Below are 20,568 nucleotides of genomic sequence, written 5' to 3' on the forward strand. Positions count from 1 at the left end.
GTGGGTCCTACTCTTGTGTGAGCCCACATGGCAGTGGGTTCGTCTTTTTACCCAAACGGGCCGCACCTACGCCTCGTTCCCGTTCCGGCCCAACAACGCGATACCGTTCTGGCCCAACAAGAACTGGCCGGAGGTGATCTCCGTCCGGACGCGCAAGAAGTCGGTTTCTTTTTTCTGCTTATCCCATTTCTAGTTTTTTTTTCCTTTCAAAAATTATATTACCATGTGAAAAATAAACTAGCAAGCAGGTAGATGTCTGGCCTAGCCTACTTCTGCCACTCTGGCTACTGATCGATCTAAAAAATGTGCCTCGACACAGTTCATACGAAGACCAAAATTTGTGTAGCATCACCCTATTGTTCACTGATAGTAGTACACAATTCTGTAAATTGCTATAACGCGCTCTGTCCACAAGCAAAATCATGTCCACCAAATATATAATATCCCAGTACACAATTAGGAAATAGAATGAAAGGAAAATAACTTATTGGTTGTTATTACCCAAGGGGACAAACCTACACTACACCTGAAATTGAACAAGAAAAAACAGCCGTTGTACAGTAGTACAAGACGCCAATGGCTCTGAGCATCCAACTCCTTTTGTGTTTTAACTGTTTACATCAGGAAGTCCCTGGGGTCAGTGACGTATCCGGTGAGGGCTGAAGCCGCCGCGGTGAACGGCGAAGCCAGGTAGATCTGCCCTTCCTTGTGCCCCATCCTGCCGGGGAAATTCCTGTTCGTCGTCGACACACACACCTGCACCCAAATACGTTTTTGAAATCAGTTAATCAACAAAACCACTCGCATCAACAGGATATAATTTGGAGAACACTTGCAATTCCCTTTGCATTAAGGACTTCTTTTCATCACAAAATGGTCTACTAAGGGAGCATTTTACTTTACTGATTATAGGTCTACCATAGTTATTCCCAAAAACAACGGCTTTAATTTGGACTAGCACCTATGATTACCCAAGTAGTAATTAATATCGTAGCCAGCCACCAATAATGTGAAAGTAATTCAGATTTTTGTTGTCCCTTTAAATAGAGAACAAAATTCGTCCAGGGTGACAGGGTTCATGATACCTTATCTTTCAAGGAAGACATCTATAAATTCTACTATGTTGATAAAGTTCATACGAAACAACATTTCCTGTTTTACTGAAATATTTGGAGGCACTTACCATAGGTTCATTCATGCGAGCATATGTATCACGAGGACCACCCAAACAAGCACCACAACTAGGGCTAGCTGGTGTATCACAACCAGCCTCCTCAAATATCTGTGAGCAAGTTTTGCCACCGGCTCCTGGTACAGGGATGCTATAAATGTCCATCCACACCTACATAGATTTAACATTCTTATTATTAAATCGAAACCACAGGATGATCATTTCAGTATGTGTTTGCTGTTTGCTGCATTTATCACCTTTTGTGTCGCCGGAACGAGAAAAGTGGGAACTTTAACCTTCTTCCCCTGCATTAATGAAAGCAATTTTAGTAAGTCAAGCAGCCATGGAGTAGTATGACTTGAGAATTACTGTAACATGAGATTTAAGTTTGTATATAGAGAAATTGATTTAAATAAACAGGATGGATCAATATGCTTCAACAAATAGTGCTGGCTATAATTTGCAGTTACTGAGTCAATCAAGCTGGATGTCTATCACAGTAAGGCGGATGCTAGATCATTATAATCATAACTGATTAGCAGAAATTAACCTAACCATCTCCTATAAACACACAAACTTCCTCAGAACAACTCAACATATTGAATTCCAATCAAAACCCAACCCGATTTGATCATATAATACCGTAGCACATTAACCCTTTCAGCATTCAATGTTTAAAATATTCTAGATGTGCCTATTTAAACCAATATTCCCTTTCTGCATTGATTTCAGCTGCTCATGTACAAGGGACCAATGAGGTCAACTGAAGCCTGGTCCATATCAACACTCTTTGAGTCAGAACCTAACAACCCTAGATAGTAACAAATGGATACGAGCACAAACCATTGGCATTATCCTCCTCTTAAGTTCTAAAACATAATGAGTATCTCATAGTACTAAATAAACAAAATGACTTGGGTCATATGTCACCAAGCCACAAGATTCAAGCCTCTTACCGAAGCTAAGAACACCTTCGCAGCAGCAAAGAAGTCCTCAGTTTTACCTCCAGTACAAGAACCGATATAGACCCGGTCAATCTTGACATCTTTGCACTCTCTTGCTAGAGCACGGTTGTCAGGTGAATGTGGCTGCAGGTCCACCAAAATAACAGCTTTGACTCTTTTGTATAATGAAATTGATGAGATTGCAAAAGATAACAGTAACTATATGAACAAACCTTGGCAATAACTGGCTCCAATTTGGATACATCAAACCGGTAGTCACTAACAAATCTGAAAAAAATGTAGTGAAATCAAGTATAAGAGAGAGAGAGAGAGAGAGAGAGAGAGAGACATCAACAGCTTATGCTTATGCGGTTTCAATTTAACTATTCAAAACATGACACAAACGGACCACAGTTTATCTACATAAGCTTATAGATCAACTAACAATACAGGAAAAAATAGAGTATAATTCATCTAAAAAAAGTGTATAATTGCACAAGGACAACCTAGTGTCACAAGTTATCACCTAGTAGGCTCTACATCATTGTGATAAGCTAAAGACGACAAAGAAAACAAAGAACCAGTTACCTTCAAAATTATTTCTCTCCCTACATATAGCAATATGACATTCTTCTTTTCAGTTCAAGTACTCAATATCCAAATTTAGCTATAATATTTCTACATGATTGAAGCAACACGATCTGATACTTGAGAGCCTTGCTAATCTCCAGTGCAATCAGTTAGATTTCATTACCATGATATGCCTTCAGTGCAAAACCAGCAAATAGCAGTATTGATAAATAATATCATGAAGATGTGTACGGTAGGAATAGGCTAGCTGAATGATCGGCATGCAGCATTTTATTTATGAAGTTTGAAAGTGATTAATATACAGCAAAAAGGTGCTCTGTATTACAAAAAACTCTAGAAAATGCGCATATCGAAGTATTGAATAGTCAAAAGGAAAAGAGAAGGTATAGGCAATAATCACCTGGCCTGAGCATCACTATAGACAGGCTCGTATTCAACTGATGTCTTGCCCTGCAGTTACCAGGATGACCGATATGGAGTCATAATTATCATTATGTAAAAGTTAGAAATTTGTTCTTGTAAATATTTCTTCTTATTCGAAGCTTAAGGATGTTGGGTTGTTTTATTTGCATAAAAATATCGCTCATTTTATTACCAAGCATTTTAAAGGCCATTAAAGTACCTCAAGATAGTTAAATGTAGTTTGATCGGCAGGCACAACACCATTCTTGCCACCAGCTTCAATAACCATGTTGCACAGTGTCATTCGCTCTTCCATCTACCAAGTTTGCGGAAATATTAGGTTAAAAGCCATGAAAGATGAAAATAATTGATCAATCTAGTTATGAGCACGGAGCATACATTTAGACTTTCCACAGTTGATCCAACAAACTCCATGGATTTGTATGTTGCGCCAGATACAGAAATCTCACCAATAATCTGCAATTAGCAATTATTGAGGATGAGCTATTAGAAAATGCTGGTAGAAAGATAAGTACAGAAAAATATACAAGTATTTTGTAGTCTTACTTGTAAAATCAGATCCTTTGCAAGTAAATAAGGTGGCATTTCTCCATCTAATACAAACCTGATAGTTGGAGGCACCTGAAAATAATTTTGATAGATCACATTAAGAATATTTAAATAAAATATAAGGAACAAAAAGAATCCTAGAATTCCTATTATAAATGTAACTATCCTATGGATAGTGCTATTGACATGATACATCCCATATGTCTACCATGCTACGTTTGGATGAAATAATATTCAGATGGCGCAGTATGTGCACCAGAATAAAAAAAATTCTACTGTCAGCACCCAGAAATCTATCTTGAGTTCTGATTTATAGTGGTCAAAAGCATGCAGCTTGCTACAATGCCATTATTACATTAACATACATAGAACTGACACATCATTCAGATGAACTCACTAACCAATATCTGAACCACTTTTTACTATCAAGGCTGATATTTGAATTCGATACGGAGTAATCAGAACTTTCTACATACCTTAAGAAGAGCCTTCCCAGTGCCCATCACAAAACCAGCATCAGTGTTTCCAATTCCAGTTGCAAATTGGCCAAAGGCTCCAGCATTGCATGTATGAGAATCAGTACCAAGGAGAACCTAGACAACAATTGGAGCAGGTTAATCCTGTCCTATGAAACCACCAGATTCCTGCATTAGCACATTCACTGGAAGTACCTCGCCTGGTCTGCAATGACCCTCTTGAGCAAGAGCAACGTGGCAAACACCCTTGTAGTCTGGATTTGCCTGCAAACAACACAAATTGCAGTTTATTTAAAAAATTTCTTCAAAATGAACATGAAAACAGGTTTGATACAAAACAAACAAGCTATCAATTGGAGAAAAGATAATGAAAATGGATCGGCATACTTTGAAATTGCTCAGGTCCTTGATGTCATAGAAGTACTTGATGTTCTGCTCCATACAGAAATCCCTGAGGATATCAACATTTCGGTTTGCTCGCTCATCGCTGGTGAAGATGTAGTGGTCCGGGATGATGACCACCTTCTCTCGGTCCCAAACCTTGGCGTCCTCCCCGAACTCCCGCTTGAAGATCCCGATGGTGCCAGGGCCGCAGACGTCGTGCGTCATCAGCACGTCGACGTCCACCCACACGTTCTCCCCGGGCTCCAAGCTGGCGCGCTCCGACGCCCTCGCCAGGATCTTCTCTGTCATCGTCATGGCGCTCTTCACCTGAAACCGCAAAGAGTCCCATCCTCATCCGCATCCGCACGAGAATCACATCGAGAACAGCAGCCTAGCCTGGGTCGAGAAGCCGTACCGAGCCAGTGGAGGACGGGGCGCGGGGGGCGCGGGCGGGCGTGGCGACGGCGCGGACCCTCCCCGAACGCGCCCTCCTCCCACTCACCCTCCGCTGCAGCTGCTGCTGCGACGGCGCCACGGCGGCGGCGGCGAGCTCGTTCTGCGACAAACACCAGCAAGCAAGGGCAAGGGGGTTAGCATCGCGAACCGCTTGGGTGGGGAAGACGGATACCAGAGAGGTAGAGGGGAGTGGGGCGAACCTTGTGGGCGAAGGCGGCGGCCTTCCCAGCGACGGGGGAGGCGGCGGAGATGGAGGCCATGGCGGCGGCGGCGGCGCGCGGTGGTGGGGGCGGCGAAATGGCGAACACCTGTGGGGTGTGAGGTCAAGGGAGGCACGGGGATTGTATTGTGGCGTCGTGTGTGTGTGTCGCGTCGCGCGTGGGAAAGGCGAGCCACCCGGCCACAGTGCCGCGTGTGGGAGGTGACGTGTGCGATCTCAACCGTTGGATTGAGATCGGACGGCGGTGAGTCGGCTTTTTTTGTGGCCAATTCGACCTTTTTTTTCTTGCATCGATCCATATGTCGGTATGAACAGAGGAACTGGGCTTCATTCAAGGCCTTCTTTATGGGCTATCGCGAGGCGCCAATGGAATCTTCTAAGAGGCCACTTTGTGTGATCAAATGACAAGCCCATGTCCCCTCAAAAAAAAGGGAATATATAATGCAAGGTCATCAAATTATATTAAAAAAAATCCTGAATTCGTAGTTTTCAATTTAACCCTATGATAATTGACATATTTTTACTGAAAAGTTGTTTACAAATACTTGACATTGCACGAAATACTTTCGGTTTTACCCCTATGATAAATTATATTATATCCACTAAAGTTCGTTTATAACATGCTCACCCACTTGCTACCAAAACTGCTACTACCTCCGTTTTTCACTTTGGTCAAAGTCAAACTGTTTCAAATTTAACTAAGTTTGTAGAAAAAATAATAACATTTTCAACTCATGACAAATTTATTATGAAAATATATTTAATTATTGATTTAATGAAACTAATTTTGTATTATAAATATTATTATATTTGTCTATAAATTTAGTCAAACTAGAAGCAGTTTGACTTTGACCAAAGTCAAAACATCTTATAACTTAAAACGGAGGGAGTAAATAATATCCTAGAACTAAATAGTAGTCTGTACTACTTCAAAGAAAATAGTGGTGGTGGCAGTGACTCTGCCACCCACCTATTCTTATGGTAGTTTTAAAAATTACTCCTTGAACTTTTTCATATAAATGGGTAACCAAATATGAAGTAATATCAAGGTGAATATTCCGAATAGCAAAACACTAAGTACCACATTTCATAAAAAAAGTATTTTAGATAATAGTATACTACTAATATATGTTTTATTTGTAGCAAAGTACGGACGTTTATAATTTCTAGTTTTTGTGTGTATGGCCAAAAGTGTCAGTAAAAATAAGAAGGAAGTAGTACAATGTTCTCCCTTCGTACAAGCTTTTAATGTTTTTCATAATAAACATCTGGTGATGGAATAACTTGTTACAGAAGCTGACACCAAACAACTCTACATGTCAAACAGGCAGAGGTTGGAGATAAAATGGTGTATAAAATTTTCTTGTTCTTTATTTCTAAAAAATACCCTATAGAAATATTATTGTATTTGCACAAATATATTAGTTAGATTACTTCATGCATATTCTTGAGAGAGACTTTATGCATATCCTACATCTCCATCTCTCTCCTTAAAGTACTAGCTGTTAGTAGTAGGAAAATAACAACTAAACTTTAAAGGAGAGGTAATTTAAAGTGATCAAATAAAAAACATTAGATTTAGAGGCCGATTTGGACGGATCACATCTCTAAACTTATCATCATGGCAACAATACCACGCAATCAATATAATTACCATCGTAAAATATTTTAATACCGTTAATACTACATCACACCAACTAAAGTTGTATTGTATATTGTTGCGCTAGATCTCGCACATATCCATAATTCTTTTAAAAACAGCGGGCTGCACTTTGTCCTATATACCATATCATATAAGTCAAAATGTGCCCCAAAATAAAAAACTAATTCAGTCAAATTATGTCTCCATAACTACGATATATCTTATTGTGTGCTAAATAATATAATATAGCCACAATAAAATGGCCCCAAATGCATGTGAACACTTTGGAAATCGTAGTTATATTATAAGTAAGTGCTTCTACACTCTTCCCAGATAAATTATAAATTAATAAGGCATATACGCATTGGAGAGTATATTTAAATATACATAATATGGTAGACTAAATTGGTCACGTATTTTGTGGTTAAAATACAACTCAATTATTACAGTTTTTTCATTTGATTTATTCCTTGAAAGAGTGTGCTGCGAACTTAATTTGCTGAATTCCTTTTTATATTTTTTTGTCAAGACATCATGCACGGCATGTTTGTTTCAAACCTTTGATAGAAATTAGTAGAAATTTAAATGAAATGCTATAGTTCTTGCACAAATCCTAGGATTTTCCTCAGTGTACAGGACTAAAATTCCACCTCAATACAAGAATAAATTCTCACGGGGAGTCTTGCTCTGAGTTGACTTGGGGTTGACTCATTACTCTCCTTTTCCTTCTGTATGAATGCATTGGTCAGTGTTCTGCAGACAAAGCACCTGATACAACGGCATTAGTAGTTTTCTTCAGCTTAATCCGCCTCCTTTCTGAGACCACTGGAGTTGATTAGGGTAGAACAGTTGAAAGTTTTGTGTGAGAATTGAATCATGGTCCCTTTATCTTATATTTAAAAAGTGGTTGAAATACGGTTATTCACTTGTGGTATCATGTAATGGCTTGCCACTTGTGCTAAAGCTGGTTTGTCATGTACTGACCTTTCTTGTGCAAAGCTGAATTATATAGAGTATTTATTACAAGGTGTTATCATCGATCTAGGCTAATCAAAATAATAATATAGATCATCATATCCAACTGCCACAATGGTATATTTAATGGTCAAAACCGAGTAGTACTTGACTTTAGCCAGTTGATAACATGGTCGAAACTGAATATGAAAACGAAATAATGTTAACTATGTCTGTAATGTTTATCATCTGAGAATATTATCGTTTTGTGAGACATATTTTTTTTTGTTATACTATGGACGGGTAAGTGCGTAGTTACCTCATAAGATCATGGTTAATTTTCTACAGCTATATAACAAATCGTTTCATATTTTTTAGTTCTGACAAGAAGTAGTCAATAGTGGGCAAGAGGCCCTTTTCCACTGATTAAATTTCAATAGAAAATTTGTACATTTTTAGTTTAAAACTTTAAAGTCATACTTTTGCTTTCCACGTCTTTCCTTTGGGCTCATTTCTTAATGCCTCCATCGTGAAGGAGATTAGAAAAATTGCCTTCGAAAAAGAAATAACAATATAAAATACTCTTTTGTAAAAAGACACCTGAATACTCTGCAATTTCAGGAAGGCCTGGCATGACGACTGCTGAGAATTAGGATTCAATTTTTTGTTCTGATCCATATTATATTGAGTTAGGTTTAATATATAAAAGGAATTAAAAGAAGAAATTAACTACATGTACGTCTGCTATTACATCAGCCATGTCCAAATATACATTTAAACAATTTTACTAGTAATGTTTTTGAGAGGTAATTTAGAGTACATTCCTCTTAGGAAAATGATTTACGAATATCCTTATTTACTAACATATAAACAATTTACATTTTTTTCTAAAGCAAGCAATGTGTTAATTGCTTCTAAATATGGTTATTATTGATGATCAAATATTTCATCTCAAACAGACGCGTACGTTATTTTTCTCATACCGTCTTTTCCGGATGTTACAACTTTTTTACGTTACAGGTTTATAATTTGAGTAGACACATCCCATGTAGCATTTTGACCATGTACAACGAATATATCACAAAGTACTTATATGCCATATTGTGGATTTTAATTTTAATTGCTTTCTGAAAATATTTTGAAATATCGATAGCCAAATATGCATAGTAAAATCTTTGTAACAAAACTATACAAAAAACATGCGTAATATTATGGGGAAAAAAACTGTGTTTGACAGAGTCTATATATACCAACAAGCCTTGCAGACATAGGTACATTAATTGCAAGAAGAATTCAAACATTACAAAATTAATTTATATACTTAATAGGGACTTGGCCACAAAACCATAAAAAAAACCATAAACAAGTTCCATGTCACACCGCATATTTCGAAATTAGCACCACCTAGAATAAAAAACCTCCCCTACACAAAACAAAACAAGAAAAGGATTAAACAATAAGCCCCACCATTATTTCGCCTCTTAAAAAATGCCATTAATTTAAAGCAATCACCAAACCAAACAAACCAAAAACTCTTAAAAATTCCACCCATTTGCCAATTTTTCCAGTTGTTTAAATTAAATTAAACCCAAATCGATCCCTTTTATTTCCTATCTTGCATTTCCCATCTCCATCCTCCCTCTCTTCTTCTCCTTCTCCCTCCCCTGTTCTTGAATTCCTCGCCGGAGAACTTCTCCGGTGGTCTCTGAGTTCGCACTCCAGGTTAGAATTCTGGTGCGGTGGCTCGAGCTCGGGTTCGAATTCGGATTTCCTGGGTTGGTTGATCTTGATCGCACTCGCGGGAAGAAGAAGAATTAGGAAGCAGAGTGATCTCTGATGGTCACGGGCCGAGAAGGGAAGAGATAGGAGTTGTTGTCATGGAGCCCGCGACGGAGACCACGGCGACTTCGCCGGCTGCGGCTGCCGCTGCGCAGCCGGAGGCGGAGGCGGAGGCGGAGGCGGAGTCGGCGGCGACGCCGGTGGCAGTGGCGGCGGCGGCGGCGGCAACCTATCAGCCGCCAGCGCCGGTGGTTCCAGTCGCCGTGGCAGGTGCGGCGGCGGGGAGAGGGAACGGGAAGAGGAAGAGGGGGAGGCCGAGGAAGTACGGGCCGGACGGGAGCCTGCTCCGGCCGCTGAAGGCGACCCCGATCTCGGCGTCGGTGCCGGACGACTCCGGCGGGGGGCAGTACACGCCGGCGGCGGCGGTGGGGGCCGTCATGAAGCGCGGCAGGGGCCGCCCCGTCGGGTTCGTCAGCCGCGCGTCGCCGGTGTCCGTGGCCGTGACGGCCGCCACGTCCACCGCCGCGGTGGTCGTCTCGTCTCCGGCCACCCACACCCAGACGCCGCTCGGGCCGCTAGGTATGGAAATTTTTGAGAAATTTTGCCGTAATTTCGAAAAATTCAGGTGAAAGGCCTGCAACTTTTTTTTGGTTCGTCTTAGGATAAAGATAATAAGCCTGTTTAGTTGGAGTTTAGTTGGGGTGGTGACTTGTGAGAGAGACAAGGCTTTTAGAGGAGAGACAGACAGGGACTGTCTACTGATCTAGTCTAGGTAGGTGAACTGAAAACTGAAAGAGGCCTGCAGCTTTCAGGTTAAGGTTGTTTCTGCTTGGACCTGTAGTACCAGGTGCTACTAGTACCTTGGTTCTGCCTACTGTGTGTCATGGTCTCATGGACTCATGGTTGGGTTTCAGAGTTATGAGTGTCTTATCTGAGGTTTCAGACTTCAGGTTATGAGTTATGCAAAACTTGATGAATTTTGTAGACAAGTTACCAGTAGGTATCACTATTCAGAAAGCCTTAGTTTGAGATTTCAGGGGAAACAGTACTACAGTAGTTAAAACTTCAACTCATCATGCTGTTTACTGCTTAGAACCTCTGTTGGGTGGTGTGGAACTGAAAACCTGCAACAGGCGTTTTGGTGTAAATACCTTCAGTTGTGAATTGTGATGAGATGTAGTCTGTTCCTATCTATTTGGTTAGGGTGGCAAGAATAACCATGGATGAGATGATATTAGTTGCTGGTGATTTTGAATCTAGTTTTGTCTGGGTGTATTTTACTGCAAATACTATTTTTTATGCATTAGTTGAATAAAGTTGTTACTTAGGTGATAAGGTGTGCATGTGGAAAAATACTACTACTATTTTGTATGCATTAGTTGCATAGAGTTCTTACTGGTAATTGTATGTTCATGTGCGCATGACAGTATGAGCCTACAATAAATTGAAATTTGTTCAAGGATAGCATTTCGCCTCCATACTTGATAAAAACACAAAGGCTAAAAAATATGAGAAGTGCATGATGTCCTGAAAGCTTTATTTCTCTCAATGCTGAGAACCTGTTGATGGGCAGGTGAATTGGTAGCATGTGCTTCTGGTGCAAACTTCACACCTCATATCATTAACGTTGCTGCTGGCGAGGTAAGATGTCACTGATTTTTTCTGTTTCCTCTTCTTGCTCTCACAATGTTAATAGCCTTGTCTACTAAATTTGCTTGAATGGTGTTACCAACTTAATTTTGTTATGCCAGGATGTTAATATGAAGGTCATATCTTTCTCCCAACAAGGTCCAAGGGCAATTTGCATTCTGTCTGCTAATGGGGTGATTTCAAATGTTACATTGCGTCAGCAAGATACTTTAGGTGGTACAGTGACTTATGAGGTTTGTTCTTTCCACCTCCAAATTAATATTCATGTTTCTTTTTGCAATTTTCTTGCTCTGCTTGTACAATATGCAAAACAGATATATCACCCGCATTTAATTTATGAACTGGAAAGGACAATCGATTGAGTCTTGTTATACTAGCCATATTACACTTTTTACTCGATTATATTGGCCTCTCAAGTTCATTATCATTGGTCTTGCATGTTGTTAATGAAACCTTTTACACTAAAACCATCTTTTTGATAATCTTATGATGACTTTTTTTTTTACTTAAGTCTAATGTAACTTTTGGTCCTGGCAAATATGAATTGCAAACAACATGTAAAACTGTGGAGGAAATATTTTGAAAAAGAAAATGTTGATTGTATGATTGATATGGAGTCAAAGTTGAGTGGCCCAAAAGTTTTGGTATAGTCAGTATGCAGGTTGAGGATTTTATGTGTTTCAATAAGCTAAGCAGAAGCTGTAGGCATGTGGTTTTCAGCATGCTGTCCCTGTTCTAGCGTGTGAAAACTGATTTTTCTTTAATCCTAGTTCTCCAGTTAATCTGGGCAAGAACTGTAGCTTTAAACCAGATCAGTTCACAAAAAGGAACCAAAACAACCAAAGAGATTCCTATAGAGACATTATAACTTTCTAAAGGGTGAATTAATAAGTAAAGACACAGTTTCCTTTTTGCAGTATTGATATTTTTTCTGCAATTTCGATTAAAAAACATTAATATCAACCTTACTGGTAGCAATGATGAATAGTTTAAGGTATAAGTGAGCGCTTTGTTTTAGTCTAATGAGAGTGTCGAACAGTAAAAGCAGTAAACAGCCAGGGCTTCATCAGTTCCACAACTAGTGGAATTGCACAATGGAAAATATGGCCACTTTCTAGGACTTTGTCCCAGGAGAATACGATTTACAATTGGAGGAAATATCCGCCACCTTGAGAGCAGTTGATTTTCTTAGAGAAAAAAAAAAGAGTAGTTGAAATTTTTTTTGAACGAATGAGTAGTTGAAAAATCAAATGGTGTAAATTATATGTCATAATACAATTCACATGATTTGACTTGAGTATATGGGTCTAGTAATAGTCATGATCAGGACTTCTCCGTGACCCAAAATAATCTTTGTTTCTTCACTTTACTACATGATGAAAGTTAAAAAAATGCAAGGAAATTAGGTGGAAACTAACAGGAGACCACCTGAAGAACTTGCATGGAAATTATGTGTGCATTTCATAGCATGTACATATGGATCCAGTCGGACGTTGTCAGCACTCAGCACTTAACAGTGGAAAAAGTGTGCCTAATGTATATATTGACAATGGAATAATTCCAACACCTAGCTTTTCCACACAAGCACATATGTACTATTCGAACAAACTTTTCAAGTCCAGTCTGCAGTACAATTCCTCTGTTTATATACTGTACGTGCTAATGACTGATCAACTAATGTTCATTTCAATCATATATGTGTGCATATCCACTCTTCATCATGCAGACTTGTTTCGATCTTCTAATCATAGATGTGCATATAGCCATGTCTATTTTTGTATCAAAGAACTTGATTAAAACTTTTCTCTCTAAATTCCTAACTGATCAATGTGCTGTTAATTTAATCAGGGCCGGTTTGAGCTGCTCTCCTTATCCGGATCATTCACGCCAACTGATAGCGGTGGAACGAGAAGCCGCTCCGGTGGAATGAGCGTCTCGTTGGCGGCCACGGATGGCCGTGTCATCGGAGGCGGAGTTGCCGGCCTCCTTGTGGCTGCAAGCCCTGTTCAGGTGAACCCTTTTTTCAGCTTGTCCAGAATTATTATCATGGACTATTGCTCAATGTTTCTAAAAATACAATTTTTCAAAAAAAAACCTTCTATTCTATTTTGAAGCTATTTGTAAGGTTTATAAATATATAATATTTAATTTATTCCTATAATCAATCGGCTTGAATTTGTGGATAATCTATTTAGAATGCTACCTTAAGCTCCATGGATTGTGTGTTCCAAAGTGTTGATGAATGATAGACGAAACTGAGTTTATAACAATTATTCGAGGGCACAAACAAATGGATTAAGTAATAGAAAAGTTATAAGTTTGATTTATCAAAGTTATCTAAAAACTATTGATATTATAACTTATAAGAAAACCAAGTGTACCGTCTAGAAGCTTGAGAAGAGTGTCCGCGATAATCCGTCATCCATTATATATAAAAAAAAGAACGTGCTGTACTTGATATTCAGATTACTCAACAATGACATATACTCATCCATCTGCTTTGCTTGCTGTTGGCAACAACCTGATTGAGTCGATTGATTGCTGTTCTCTATCAGGTTGTGGTAGGAAGCTTCCTGCCGAGCTACCAGCTGGACCAGAACGCCACCAAGAAGCCCGTCATCGAGATCACGACGGTGCCGCCGCCGCCGCCGGCCATCGGCTTCACCATCTCCAGCGGCGACCCTATGGAGGACTCCTACAGCGGCAGCCATGGCCAGCACCGCTCCGGCGCCGCCGCGGCGACGACGACGACGGCGAAGGCCAACTCGACGTCGGCGTTCAGGGTGGAGAACTGGACGCCACCGGCGCCGCCGGCGGCGGAGGCGGCGAGGACGAAGACGCCGTCGTCGGAGGCCAAAGTCCCAGTCCCCGGAGCCTGACGAAGCTTGCATTGCATATAGTTGCATTGTGTTGCCGTTTGTTAATTAGGCCCTGAAATGGATGTGCAGAGATGAAAATTTTCGTACTACCATCGATCGATCAGTCGTCGTCAGATCATCAGCAACCTCCGTATGATTAAATCAGTGATGCAGTTAAATGTTAGTGGAAGAAATTATCACACCATCCCTCGTGGACTGGTTTATCCGATTAATCTGTACTTAATTATGATAAGGCAGGGACAGTGGAGAAATATAATTAAATTCTCTTGTGGTACTATCTGTTAGGCTCATGTGAGCTAATGATGTGCTTGTCTTGCATGCAGGTGCTGGGCAGCGGCTCTACTCCTACCTGTGATGCTTAATTGTTTATTTATGATAAGTGCAATAATTAGGCTCCATTCATTTTTGTTAAGATGCAAATTTTACTTCAGTTTTCGTTAGCGTGTTTCAAAAACTGCTAGACAATAAAAATATACGAAAACTTTCTGATTAAGTGCAGTTAGATCCATAATTGTGTTGCTACTATCTATCGATTTTGCTATATATTTGTCGACAAATTTTTCCGCAAAAATTTGACAGATGTAATTACAGTACAATCGTAGTGTAATTACACTGTAACTATAGTGTAACTTGTATGTAACTTTCAAAAATCTCTCCGTAACATAATATTTCGGTAAAATGAAGGTCGTGGGAACAAATTATTTCATATATGTGTGTGCTATGATTTGTTTTCTTCCTCACCAAAACAAATCTTGTAATAGATCTAACGATTTAAAATTATGTGAAACTTACATATAAGTTACACTGTAGTTACATGCAAGTTACAGTGTAATTACATATAAGTTACAGTGTAATTACACTACAATTGTACTATAATTACATCTGTCAAATTTTTGGGGAAAAATTTGTCGACAAATGTATAGGTAGTCCCCTTCAGTTCTTCTTCGCCGTGGAGAAATTCTTCAAAAAAATCCGGAAATTATTCCGTTCCAAAGAAAAAACGTTAGGGCTTTTTAAAGTACACCAATAGGGTGGTGTCAGAAAAAAAGTAAAGCAATAGGGAAAAGACAGGATTAAAATGTCATGGAATCAGGAATATGAAATGCCTTGTTCAAAGGAAAACTAAATAGGAATTTGGTGGATTCTGTAGAGAGAGTAGAAAGACAAAGAGACATGTTGCATTGGACTCCTTAGAGCAAGTAACTATAAGCCAGCTATAAACATATATCAAGAAGATAAAAGAAGAGAGAAGCAGCAGGCTACAGATTTGTAGCCAGCTGCAACACGGAATCCAAGACACAATGTGTGTATGACATGTAGGACCAAGTATTAATAGTGTGGTATATGTTTATATGTAACTATTGTATGAATTGACTATTAAGTTGACTATAGATGATTTAGAGCTAGTAGTTGGCTATACTATTAAACTTGTTCTTATTTGGTGGGGGTTTGAGTTCATTGGTCCCAAAATCAACTCCAAAGTTAAGGTTGAAAATTTAAATTTTGACTGATAATCATGAGCATAAGTGAAAAGATGAGGCTGATTGTCTGTTTTCCTGTGGAATTGGTGTATATGAACTCAATACATAGGAATTTGGTGAGTTAAAATACTTTGTTCGAAATGGCATGTTCAGAAAAGAATTTCTAGAAATTACAATCCTCCATTTGTCCTATGAAAATTCTACATCTATTAAGGTTAAGGTAGATCCAGAGCACAGTTGTTACCAGCGCTTTGCCGTTTACAGTCGATCCATGGCACTTCAATTAGTCAAAGTTTTGTCAAAAGAGAATGGCATGCATCACCTTGAATTAATTTGGTCAATCACCAGTTGCTGGCTTATAGAGTTGGAAAATATTCCCTGCTCTATGTAAAACAGAATAATTTATTAGCACATATATAATTAATTAGGTACTAGCTATTTTTTTAAAAAATAATAAATATGAATTGTTTAAACCTCTTTTCTATAGATTTTTTAAAAAAACCATTTAACCGTTTAGAAAATGTACGCGTGAAAAACGAGAAAAAAAAATAGGAAACGATGTCAGGATAACGAACGAAAATGCTAAGTACTACTCATCATTCGGTCAAGTTTTTTTCTAGCGTACGTTGTTGTTCATAGTGCCATATATGCCTCTTTCTTTCTTCCTTGAGCATATGCATCTTTCTTTCTTCCTACTTATACATATATATTTCGAAAACAACTGCACAAGTTACTTTTGTCCTGAATGGACGATATGTTATCTGATTTTGATCTTGTGATAATATCATACATAGGGTATAAACAGATGAATTAACTGTTAAAAAGTTGAAAAAAGAACCTAGAAACCTATACTTAGAAAATTCTTATAATTAAATCGCATCGTTTAGAAGCTTATAAAGCGTGTCCGTGATAATCTATAACCTATAATAAGATGAAAATAACTGGACCTATATATCATCGGATAAATTAAGATCGATCCATCGACCATGGGTTGATAGATGCATGTTCGGAGAAGTTCCTAGCTATCTCAGCTGGGGCATGAATAAATTGATGACCTAGCTAGCATACAGGAAATTTTTGATTGGTCAGATTGCTAAGATGCAACGATCGATCGATTACTGTCTCGCTCGATAGATCTAGCTAGCTATCGCTAGGACTTTCTGCATCCAAGTGCATAGTTTTTTTTTTCTTTTTTTGAAAGAGTAATAAGCGCCTAACTTTTTCTTTCTAGGTGCTGGAATAATTAGTAACCGAGCAAGCACTCAATCTTAATTCTGCAGGTACGTAGCAGCTCGATCTCAGCTAGCTAGACAGCTAGTAGAAAAAGAGAAGAAAGTCCACAAGAAAGAAGAGATCTACAGCTAGCATCTGTGGACTGGACGACTAGCAATCTAGCATATATATGCAGCTGCCCAAAGTTCTTTTTTTTTATTATTTCTTCAATTCGTTTTGGGCGAAATTCCGAACTAACAACGAAAAATACGATGGCTTCCTTCTCCTAGATTACCAAGGAATAGTAATATTTATTTTATAGGTGAAAGTAGGTTGCATTTAAATATATATATATTATATGTTGTGAAGAAAGGAAGAAATGACACGAAGAGTCTCTATATATGGATAGTAGAAAAAGATCAGAAATTAAGCTAAAGAGGCCAGGCAGGCAGGCAGCATCATGGCAACAGCCTGGATCGAGTTGAACTCGATTGCTAGCCAATTAAATATAATCTTGCCACTTAATTAGTTAACTAAGCTGTGAAAATTAGAATGCAAGTCTGGCGAAGTTACATGATAGCTGCTGGCTGCTGCATGGATCATCCGTTGAGCAATTCAGTAGGAAATTTGGAATAATCCTTCTAGTCCTGTGTGCGTGGATGCAAGCTAGTCATCGAAAGCTAATATGAAGCTACTGCCGGCCTGCGGCTGGGTGTCTGCGTCTCAGCTGCAAAACAAAATGAGACTGATACTTTTCTTGTTACCTAGCTAGGGATCAAGTCAATTTTCACCCCTCATCGATTGGATCAGCATCCATTACTTCAGTGTTAGCTAGAGAAATTAATAAGAGCAAGTTTTAGAAAGCTCCACATATATTTTATTGTTGAAATTGAACAAAAACCCTCAGGTATATATATACTTGTGACACATGTATAACCCCAGCTGATATCACAGGACTCTCTTTGTTTGATATTATAGGTCATTTTAACTTGTTTTAAGTCAAATTTCTTCAAGTTTGATCATTTTTTTAAAAAAATATAGCTACATTACCAAAATAAATATACTATAAAAATATATTCATGAAACTAATTTGATGTTTTAGTTAGATAAAATTGGTTAATTTTAAAGTGGTTTAACTTAAGATAAATCTAAATTGACTTATAATATAAAACGTAGAGAGTGCTAATTAATGTTTTACATATATAACCCCACCCATCGAGCATGCAATTTAATTTAAAATGTTATTTTTATAAATGCATGCATGAAATTAATGATTTAGTTTACCGTAATAAAATATATGGTGTCCTATAAAATATTTAAGAGAAAATCCCTTATATACCCCTGAAATTTTTCCTAATCCCTTCTATACCCCTGAATTTTGCTTACTTCCTTATATACCCCCAAAATTTGATTTTGATCCCTTGCATACCCCTCCCGTCAGTTGACCGTTAGTTGACCGTGTATTTTCTATAAAAATGACCATTTTACCCTTGGATGAACAAAGAAATTCATGAATTACATTATTAAAAATATAAAAGCTTCTCGCATGAGACTATTATAGTTATGAGTTTGTTGTGCGATGCATTATTTATCCCAAAAAAATATTTTTAGATAATGAAATAAAAAAAATACGTATTTATTTTTTAAAAAAAAGGTCATAAAAATGAGGAGCATTCATATAAAGATAGGTATACCAATGTTCACAACATTTTTTTTTATGAATGCTCCTGATAAAAAAATCCATTGTCCTGATAGGTATACCAATGTTCACAACATTTATTTTATTTTCAAAATTTATGTCAAAATTTTCTGCACTAATTATTTAGTCTCATTAGTTTTATAAAATGCACACGATGTGCACTCAAACAAAATTTTCAATTATTTTTGAAGCTTATATTTAAACCTAAAGCATCAAGGGCAAAAAAGACATTTGCAACCAAACGTAACAGTAAAATGATGGAAAATGTAACGGTAGGGGCATGGAAGGGATCAAATTGAAATTTCAGGGGTACAGAAGGGATCAGGTAAATTTTAGGGGTATGAAAGAGATTGAGTGAGTTTTCAGGGGTACACAGGGAATTTACTCAATATTTAACTAACTATACTGTTGTTTAATGAATGAATAACGATATATATGTATGAGAGGAATATCCACGAAAGCATATGCATGTAGTATATATATTTTCTACTAGGAACACATTTGATGTCTATTTATATAAAATTAAATCAAGTGAATAATGTAGTACTATATAGCAATATCACTATGCTAGTATATATATACCGTATTAAAGTAGTGCAGGTCCATTTATATCACAGTAGGTTATATACATGTAGCCATTAAAAGTAACATATTATTTAATTTGAAGATCTATATCTATCCTTATAGCAGACGGCTGCTAAAGCTAGAATGCCGGCAGAAGCAAAGAGATGCGATTGCTTAGAAACTCTACATCGTTCGTGCTAGTTGTGCACACGAAATTTCCTGCATGCATTCCAAGTACATCATGCGTACAATGATCAACATATTTGCATTATTCTTTTTGAACAGAATAGGGTCAGTTCCTCCGTTTCCAAAAGACAGCTAGCTCCTTTCATTCTTACATATTGAAGACACTTCTGTTATAAAATGCTAATCACTATGCTTATACAGGGAGACGCATATGCATATTAGCATATACAATACACACTATGCTCAAAGAGGCAGACTAGTAACATATAGTCAAATACTCTCTAGTCTCACTAAGATTAAGGTGGTGTTTGGATTCCCTAACTAAACTTTAGTCCATATCGTATTAGATGTTTGGAACTAATTTAGAGTATCAAACACAAACTAATTATACAGATGGAGGATAATTTACGAGACGAATCTATTAAGCCTAGTTAGTTCATGATTTAACAATGTAGTGCTAAAGTAAATATATGCTAATCATTAGGCTTAATAAATTCGTCTCGTGAATTAGCCTCTATCTGTGTAATTAGTTTTATAAGTAGTATATGTTTAATATTCAAATTAGTATTCAAATATCCGATGTGACAAGTACTAAAGTTTAGTCAGGGTATCCCAAACACTACCTAAATTATGTTAAAAGTTCACCGGGGAGTGTATAATATTTATGGTACTAAAATTTAAATCCTATTGGAGGTGGAAATCTACCAGATGCACCGATTCTCTCATCACATTTGAATTTACATGGCCTATTTTTCTTGCATTTTCTTTGAAGAATGGTAGTGCTCTTTTCTTGAAAGAATGGTAACGCTCGATCGCAAGGAAAAAGAACAACTACACCATCGGTGCTTCTCTCATCCCTTTTAAATTTACTTGGCCCATTTTCCATGTATTTTCTACGGAGAATGGTAGTGCTCCCAAGAAAAAAAAAAGATGGTATAGTCATCTTGGGAAAAAAAAATCAGCTACAGTACACATATATATATAGTACTGACTAAACACAGAAAAATCAAACCAGGCCGTGTTTATTTCGTGTGCCAAATTTTTTTTAAAGTATACAGACACACATTTGAAGTATTAAACGTAGACTAATAACAAAATAAATTACAGATTCCATCTGTAAATCGCGAGACGAATTTATTAAGCTAAATTAATCCATTATTAGTAAATGTTTACTGTAACACCACATTGTCAAATCATGCCGTAATTAGCCTTAAAAAATTCATCTCATAATTTACATGCAAACTGTGAAATTTATTTTTTTATCCACATTTAGTGCTTCATATATATATATATATATATATATATATA

General features: G+C 37.8%; 2 protein-coding genes across 2 annotated transcripts; one reads left to right on the forward strand and one right to left on the reverse strand.

The window, feature by feature from the left end:
- Positions 1–370: 370 nt before the first annotated feature.
- Positions 371–5,347, reverse strand: LOC4328147 (3-isopropylmalate dehydratase large subunit, chloroplastic). Its single transcript, XM_015770212.3, has 14 exons — positions 5,195–5,347; positions 4,954–5,094; positions 4,542–4,865; positions 4,350–4,418; positions 4,155–4,271; positions 3,676–3,750; positions 3,508–3,585; positions 3,329–3,424; positions 3,107–3,156; positions 2,349–2,403; positions 2,128–2,259; positions 1,429–1,476; positions 1,184–1,342; positions 371–756 (listed from the first exon to the last, which is right to left on the reverse strand). The coding sequence occupies exons 1-14, from the start codon at positions 5,252–5,254 to the stop codon at positions 616–618; spliced, it is 1,545 nt and encodes a 514-aa protein (XP_015625698.1). The 5' UTR covers positions 5,255–5,347; the 3' UTR covers positions 371–615.
- Positions 5,348–9,442: 4,095 nt separating this feature from the next.
- On the forward strand, positions 9,443–14,395 carry LOC4328148 (AT-hook motif nuclear-localized protein 7). Its single transcript, XM_015770213.3, has 5 exons — positions 9,443–10,168; positions 11,163–11,230; positions 11,341–11,472; positions 13,088–13,249; positions 13,795–14,395. Exons 1-5 carry the CDS (start codon positions 9,688–9,690, stop codon positions 14,116–14,118), a joined length of 1,167 nt encoding a protein of 388 aa, XP_015625699.1. The 5' UTR covers positions 9,443–9,687; the 3' UTR covers positions 14,119–14,395.
- Positions 14,396–20,568: the final 6,173 nt, after the last annotated feature.

The sequence above is a fragment of the Oryza sativa genome, chromosome 2 (assembly GCF_034140825.1).
Source record: "Oryza sativa Japonica Group chromosome 2, ASM3414082v1".
In the NCBI taxonomy this organism is placed as follows: Eukaryota; Viridiplantae; Streptophyta; class Magnoliopsida; order Poales; family Poaceae; genus Oryza; species Oryza sativa.